Source organism: Otolemur garnettii, unplaced genomic scaffold (assembly GCF_000181295.1).
Source record: "Otolemur garnettii isolate 467f Iridium unplaced genomic scaffold, OtoGar3 scaffold00044, whole genome shotgun sequence".
In the NCBI taxonomy this organism is placed as follows: domain Eukaryota; kingdom Metazoa; phylum Chordata; class Mammalia; order Primates; family Galagidae; genus Otolemur; species Otolemur garnettii.
The window spans coordinates 12,342,748-12,350,900 of NW_003852439.1; the positions used below are offsets into that span (position 1 = coordinate 12,342,748).

An 8,153-nucleotide genomic window follows, 5' to 3' on the forward strand; every position below is an offset into this window, starting at 1 on the left:
TCTACTACTGAAAAAAACCCCAGTCTGATAAGAGGAAGAAACTCCTAATGAATCTAGTATTTGTTAGGTACTATGAAATACACAGGGGAGAAAGGAATAGATATGAAGTGGTCCCTGCCTTTGGAAATCGTACAGTCCTGCAATCACAATCCTGAGACAGGAAAATCAGCACAAGGCTCAGATCAAATGCTCAAGATTGGAATCAGATTGCAGTGTGGTCTTGTCCAGAGCCATCTGCCCAGATTCTAAGCAAAGTGGTAGAGTGGTTCGCCACATAAAATCAGGTGGGCCACCTGGAGGTCCTGGTTCTTTGCCTGCTATGTGACCTTGAATAAATCACAACTCCCTGAACCCAAACTTTTATCATGCAATGTTCATCAAAGAAAATAAAGAAAAAGAAAAAGGCTGCGGGGAGCAGGTTTTCCCATTCAGAGTCCAGAGTAGAACTCAGGGAAGGAGAAACGTTGCTTCAACCTCTCTAAGTATCTATGAAATGGATGAATCCACAGTATCTACTTCCTCAAGTTGGTGAGAAGACTCAGTGCTAACTGCCTAAAACAGCATCTGGAGCAACGTAAGTGCTTATTCAGTGATAGCAGGCATTAAGGAGCCATGAGGCTTCTGGCTCTGAGGCTAAGAGGACAATCTTTAAACTCCACGTAGAATCGGTGCCTGGTGCAGCGCTAGGAGGCCCGAAGAGAGCGGGACTGGAGAGGTCAGCTGGGAGGCAGGAGGGCGGCCCAGCCCCGCGGCGATGGCGCCCTGACAGCATCTGGCCTGGCTAACTTTTTCGCATCTTGGATAGGGATCCATCTCTGCCTGGCCGCGAGATTTGAAGATTCGCCGCAAAACTTCCTCAGAGTAGAAGTGAATTGGGGCAAAAAGCTGTCTCTATGTGGTGTTTCTCCTGGGCACTGGTCCACTCCGATGGGGGGTCAGGAGGAAGGCCCTGGTGCTCAGTGAGCTAACCACTCCAGGAGGAGGAGGACTGGAGCGCTCAGTGGAAGACCCGGGCTCACGCCCCCCGACCCCCGGGCAGCCAACTTTCACTCCTCCCCTGCAGGCGAGAAGCCCGAGGCACCGGGTCGCGCGTCCGCCGCCGCCCGCTGGAATCCAGGGCTGCACGCGTGACCGCGGCGGCGCCGGCGAAGGGAAGGGGGAGGGGGCGCTCCCTCGCTCACCGGATTATTTTTGGCTCCGCAGCCCGGGCTGCTCGCTGCCTGTCGCGCGCTCGCGCACACACACGCACACACACACACACACACGCACACATTTTCTCGCGCGCTCTCTCGCTCTCCTTTGTTTATTTTCTAATCTATATTTTTGTTCAAAGCTTCCCTCTCGGTTTTCTCCCGCCCGCCCGCACGCGCTCTTGCGGGCCGTCCGGGTGCACGCCGCTTCCCTCATCGCCCCAGCCCCCCTTCCCGGTCTCCCCGAGCGCGGGGTTTGAAGGTCACCTCCTTTCCAGTCCCCGTGCGAACCGCGCCGCCGCCGCCTCCTCCAGCTGGAGCCGGTGGCACTGGCTGCGCTGCCCTGAAGTGCAGCTCGCAGCGGCGCGGCAGCGGCCAGAGCCCGGGGTCCGCGCCGGGTGGGGAAGCCCGAACTCGACCAGGGGAATCCCTCCCCCTTCGCCCCGGCCCGGCTGCACCGCGGGGGCGCGGGGCGCTTTGCTAGCCCCGGGAGCGGAGGCGCGGCGGCTGGACCCACGCGTGCGCCTCTGGGGCCGGAGAGGGAAGGAGCGAGCAGAGCACTCCGCATCTGGAGGGGACAGCCGTGCGCCCAGCCCCGGCGTCCGGAGCGAGAGAACTCCGAGCCTCAGCACAGGTAGCGCGAGGAAGAGCGGACTGCCAGTCCTAGGATTGAGAACTCCGGCTTTTCAGACCCCAGCCCAGTGGCCGTCAGGGCCCCCGTAGGGCGGGACCCTCGCCACGCCCAGGCAGGGGCTCCAGGGCGGGGCTGACCTGCCGCGAAGTTGCCGACGGTGCGGGAGAAGAGGGCACCTCACTTCGCCGCCTCCAGCTTATGGTGAGTGTGGCCCGGGGTGCAGAGAGCGCCAGGGAATTCGGGGGTCTAGGGCCGAAGAGAAGGCCACCGCAGCCGGCGCGCCCCGGGAATTCTAGGTAAGTCCAGGCGGAGTCCCTGCCTCTGCGTCCCCGTGACCTGGCCCAAGGGGTCCCAGGGAGGGAAGAGCTGGGTCCCCAAGAGCTGGCCTTCTTCTAGCGCTCGTCTGGGCGCGGTGGACAGGAACTTTTTCAGTGTGTGTGGAGCGATCTCGCTGCACGTTCCCCACCCCAACCCCGTGCCCAGACCGAGACCCCCTCCCACCCGCGTCGCTTTCAGAAGCACGTCCTTGCTCGCCCCAGAGCGCCCCTCCGAAGCGCCCAGGCAGCCTCATTCGTCCTCTCGGGAGTGGGTCCTAGGTGCAGGGAGCAGCAGGAACCTGCCTGCGCACTTCGATTCGTCTCCTGGCGGGCTGCACGCGCTCGGGTCGCTGCCTCCTCCGCTGCCCTTCGTGGGTTCTGAAGGAGGAGGAGGCGCCTCGGTAACCCTGAGGGCGCTTAGAAGCGCCCGAACCCCCTGTGCGTGGCGGGGAAGACGATGCTCGCTGGGCCAGCGGGGAGCACGGCTGTGTTTACTGGCACCGCGATCAACGCCCCAAATGCAGCCTGGACTCCAGGGGAGGGGGCCAGCTGGGAAACTCGGGAGTGGGAAACTCCTGCTGCGCCCCTGGCTCCTTCAGTTCCTTAGAGCACCGTCACCTCCGGGAAGGGAGCCCAGAGATAGCAGACCTCTGCACTGTGTCTGAAAGCAGGCCAGGGGTCGACCCTTGTCTGCTCTAATCAAACAATTGTCCGGGACAGAGGCGAGGGTAGGGCTCCGGGGGGCGCAGCTCCCATCTCCTCGCGCCCGGAGGTCGCCTGGTCTGGGATGCTCCTGAGCCTCCCAGGCGCCGGCTTCAGGCACCAGAAGTCACGCGGAGCTGGGAGACAGTCGGCTCAGGAAGGGAGGGCAAGACCCTGATCCCATTTTACCATGGGGCTCCCAACTCTATTCATTCCTTACTGCCAAGGAATAAGGGGTTCATTGCTTCTGGATGGGCCAGAGTGGGGTGCACTTGCCTGCCCAGGAGTATCAGGGGCGGGGCTGCTCACGAAGAGCCTGGGGCTTGGAAATCCAGGCAGTCGGGCATCCAACCTCAGGTCTTCTCCATTGAACTTGGAAAGAAGTGGGGGAGGTGCAGTGTCACAGCTTTGTTTGAGCTGAAAAATAATGCATCGCAACTTGAGTTTTCTTCAATAATAATAATGATTGGTTTTATTTTAAAATTTCATATGTAAAGAGGCCTGGCCTTTACTAAGCAAGTTTAGGGTGTTCCCAGCCTGAGATCCCTTCCCCGCATCCCCCCACCCGACCTTCCCCACTAGTTCACCCACCTTCATTTATCTCTGTTACAAAAGGGGGAAAAGAAAAGATGAGAGGGCTGGATCCTTTCAATTTTTAAGTGACCACAGTGGGCCTGGCTGGAGCCGCTGGCAGAATTATTTTTAGCCAAGATCTTTTATCTTCAGAGGCAAGGACCTGGGGCCTGTGAAGGGTGAAGTTGGGGCTGGCAGTGGCTGTGCTGGCACACAGTGGGGCTGGCTTCACATCTTCTACCTCTCTGAGCTCATCTGGGAGGCCCTGGAGGCTGAAGAATCCCCTAGGTTTCCCCTAAATTAGCTTATAGTCTAGTTGGGTTAGGAAAAAAGGCATCATTCCTTACAGCAGTGGAGGTGACACCTTAAGGGTCCAGAGAATGGAGCTTTGTGGCCCAGAAGAGTGCAGGCCTCCTAGTTTGGTCATCTGCTAGCTGTGTGTCTTTGGGCAAGTTACATTACTTCTCTGTGCCTCAGTCTGTTCATCTGTAAGATGAGTTTTAGTGGTAGAGGGTTTTTTTTGTGAGAATTAAATAAAGCAATAAACACTTAGAAGAGTGTCTAGCACATGATAAGTGCCTGAATTATGTTAGTTTTCTTTTTTCTTTTCTCCAAATAGATTGCTCTAATTTTTGAGCTTTATAAAACCAGGTCTGGGTGGGATAGAAGAGGCAGGTAGCTTGTCTTACACACCTGCATTTCCTTTTAAGTAAACAACAGAAGCTTCAAGCCCACCCAGCTGTAGCTGGCCTGACCGCTCCTATTCTATCTACACTGCTCAAGTTCCAAGGAGGACAAGGTTCAATCTCCCCACTGCCTGGGACATAGGTTAGTGACCTTGGACTTGCTGTCTGGATAAGTATCCTGAAGTTAAGTTTCTGCAACAGTGTGCATTTCTTCTGTCTTCATCTCCTTGGCCTCCTAGAATGAGAGCATTGCCTTAGTAAATTTATTTTTTAATTGGAAAACACTCCTTTGAAACCTGTGATATTTTGAAAACACAAGAATTAAAGACTATTAGAAGTGGCTTTATCATTTATCCTGTGAGCCACACATTACAATGACTGTGTTTAAATACAAACTTTTTGTGATTTAAAAAAGAAAAAACTGTATGAGCCTGTGGCTCAAAGGAGTAGGGCGCTGGCCCCCTCCAAAAGCCTTTGAGTATGGGAGTAAACCCATTGATCAGGTTTTACAAAATTGTACTTTTTATTTTGTTGTGGTTAAGAGCACAGTACGAGATCTACCCTCTTCATAATTTTTTTTTAAATGGGGGGAAGGGTTTTTTTTTTTTTTTAAGAGACAGCGTCTCACTTTATTGCCCTTAGTAGAGTGCTGTGGAGTCACAGCTCACAGCAACCTCCAACTCCTGGGCTTAGGCGATTCTCCTGCCTCAGTCTCCTGAGTAGCTGGGACTATAGACGTCCACCACAATGCCTGGCCATTTTTTGTTGCAGTTTGGCTAGGGCTGGGTTTGAACCTGCCAACCTCGGTATACAGGGCCGGCGCCGCCCTCTTCATAGATTTTTAAGTATACCATATAGTATTGTACAGCAAATCTCCAGAACTTATTTGTTTATTTTATCGAGAACCCACTTATAGGAGGTATCTAAAATTGTCCAACTCATCAAAGCAGAACTTTAACCAGGGTCTGGGGGAAGTAGGGATTTGCTTGTCAACAGGTCTGACGTTTCAGTGACATCATAGTAAGTCTCACTCTTCTCAGAACATTGTCCTGTGGCCCCAGAGCTTTCCACTTGGAAGCCAAGCAAAACGTGGGTCTGAGGTTTATCCTCCTGAAATTCTGCCCTATTTTCTTTTCATAATAATTGATGCTATTTTTTTTTTATCTTCTCCTGTAGGGTCTGAGCAAAGGTGTTCCACACATCTTCATATCTCTGATGACTTAAAAAAAAAATAGGTTTAATCCTTTTAGCTAAAGCCGTACAAAGCTATATATTTTATCAAAGTCTTTTCAGATTTTTTTTGTATCCAGAAAATTGAGTCCACCCTGTGTGTGTGTATGTACATATACACAGATGTATACACACACATACACACACATTTCACCTTTCCAAAAATTAGACCATTGTGTTTGCATCCTTTAAGCTGATGTATGGAATAATGAACACGTTCCAAGAGGGAAATCATATTTGACAGAGAAAATACTTTGGGGACGCGCCATTTCCCAGTGGCGTGTAAGGAGAGTATTGAAATCCGAGCACATTTTCTCTGAAGGACACAGGGCAGCTCGCCCCGCCTTTGCCGCCCAGCATGGGAGTTACACAGTAAGCACAAGCCACAAGTGAGTACCAGCTGACTTTCCTAAAACCATCCCTTAACCTGTCACGTCCACACTCACTCATGTAGTTGTACTGAAGACCTTAAACGTGGAGATGATGTTTTTTTAAGAAAGCACGAGGCCCTTCCCAATGTCTACCTCCATTATTTAAAATACTGCCTCGAGGCACATGTATAAATATTAAAAGTTTAATTAAAGAATCAATCAGCAATGGAGCTTCAAAATGAGGGGACCCAGTGCTTTCAGATGATGTCAACAGTGAATATAGCTGCACGGGGTTGAAAGGCTGGGGGCTGTTATAAAAAATGGCCTGTGGAGTTGTAAGGAGAGACAACGGCCCTCTATTTTCTATTGGTGGTTGCTCTGTTTACCACCATTAATTACACTGTTTTGTCAGTGGTCACTGGACACAGAGATGTGGGCAGCTGTGGCCTGCTCCTACAGATGGGTGTGTCATCTTAGGGGAAGGGATGGCTGATTCAATAAATATTCTGAACATATGGCATGTCAGACCTCGTGCTTGGTCGACAAGGCAGATGAGAACTTTGCCTTCTCAGAGCTCTTGTTATCACAGAGGAAACCGGACATGGAAATATATTTTTATAATGACAAGGGTTACAAGCGTGATAGTGCGGCAATATGATAGTGAGTTGGAAGGTCCCTCCAGCTGGAGCTAGACCTATGTGAAAAGAAGTAGCTGATATGTGTGGATCATTTGTGCAGACACCTGTCCTGATGGGTCCACAAAGCACATTTCACATTGAGGGACCAGCACGTGCAAAGGCCCAGGGGTGAGAACAATGATAAAATTATATGGACAAAGTATGGTCATATAGGCCCTTGGGGCCTAAGAAGGACTTGGGTTTTATTCTACTGGAAAGCCATTGGAAGGTTTTACACAGAGAAATGCCATGCAGTGTTGATGGCTTAAACATTATGGGGCAATTTTTAATTAGATGTTTTTGAGATGAATAAAGTTATAAGTCATTTCCATAACCCACTTTGGTCTGAGGACTTAGCGGTATCTCCTAAAGGTAAGCCTTGTAGTATCTAAAAAATTAAACTTTTATTCCCCCCCCCCTTTGTGGGCTGAGACCAAAATTTTCCATTGGGCAAGAGAGATTAATTCATAGCGAAAAAGAACCTCGTTTCTCAGTAAGGCTCCTTGCGTGTGGGTGGAGACCCTGGGAGGATACATCCGTATGCATTAGCCTACTTAGCGGCTCTTTCTCTGGGGCTTCCCTTCAAAGAGGCGACACCCGCTCCACCTCCTTCCCATACATTTGCTGTCTCCTGGGAGCTCCTGAGAACAGCTGTGCACAAATCCTCTTTGTTGATGGTCTTTCCAGGTAGGTTCCCTTTCAGAGTGTGGCCACGGATTTCCCCTGGCAGGTGTGGGTCAGGGTGATGGCAGATACTGACAAGGAGAAAGATGGGTTGCTCAGGGAGAGCTTTGACTGCAGCTGATTATGCCCATCTTCAGGGGCTGTCCAGCCTTGGAAGGTGGAGACACAATTTGATGGAGAGTTTGGACATCTGGACAATCCACCTTGCCTCCCACGTTGTCCCTAGAGCCTGCCTCTTTATCTGCAGTCCTGGAATTCTGTTCATTCTGTCCTTTGTATATGACATGAGGCTGATAATAAGTGCACTTGGCTGTAACATTTCCTGCACAGCTGTGCCCAGCACTCACTACCTCTGTGCTGTGTTGTTCTGGCACGTGACCACCTCCCCCAGCCTCCCACCAGCTCACCTTGCTCACCCCATGTTCATCCCCATTTCCCTGTGTGGATTCTCTTTCTTTGCAGTCATCCCATCCCACTTTCCATGTACTTGAGTGACTCTCTGGTCCTTTTTCTCTTACTCCACCAGACAGTAAACCTCATCCAGGTGGGTCATGCACACACCTGCCTGGATGTCACCATATCCTTGTAGAATGGTATGTGGCACAGAGCAGAAGCTCCATGTGGAAGTAATAAATTATTCCACCTGAGTTTTCCAGCATGCCTGAGATTTTCTTTTCAAGTACCCATTTTGCAGATAGATAGTGAAGTGTAGGCAGGTGTTAAGCAGTTTGCCCAAGGACATAGTGGCAGGTGAGGGGACATGTCCAGCTGTTTGAACTTGACAGTCTGAGCATACAGCCATGGTACTAATCATCGAGCATGCATGTGGCCTCTTCTGCTGCCTTTGTAAGACAGGAGGGAGGCAGGAGGCCCCGGGTGCAATGGTTAGGGAGCTCTGGCTACCTGAGTTGCTGTGAGAAGTGATGCTGAGCCCATTGGAGCCACCGAAGGAAAACAAGGCACTTGTTTCTGTTTACTGCAACATCACTTCATGGTTGTGTAAGAGCCTTGCTGGAGGTCTGCGCTGGTGTAATCTGGCTCTTGTTCTGCTGTTTCTCTCCTTGAGCCCTAAGGTCCGGAGTGCCTGGA

The 8,153-nt window shown here is 51.5% G+C and overlaps 1 protein-coding gene across 3 annotated transcripts in view; it reads left to right on the forward strand.

The window, feature by feature from the left end:
- The first annotated feature begins 1,291 nt into the window (after positions 1–1,291).
- Positions 1,292–8,153, forward strand: part of RBFOX1 (RNA binding fox-1 homolog 1) — a 1,537,420-nt gene continuing 1,530,558 nt past the window's right edge. For 2 of the 3 annotated variants that reach the window (XM_012805709.1, XM_012805714.1), the window contains exon 1: positions 1,292–2,120. Coding sequence is in view for 1 of the 3 variants with exons in the window: in XM_012805707.1 (XP_012661161.1) it covers positions 2,023–2,025 (3 nt within the window). In the remaining 2 variants the exon portion in view is untranslated. The remainder of the gene's footprint in view (positions 2,121–8,153) is intronic. The other variant, XM_012805707.1, reaches the window with a different exon arrangement.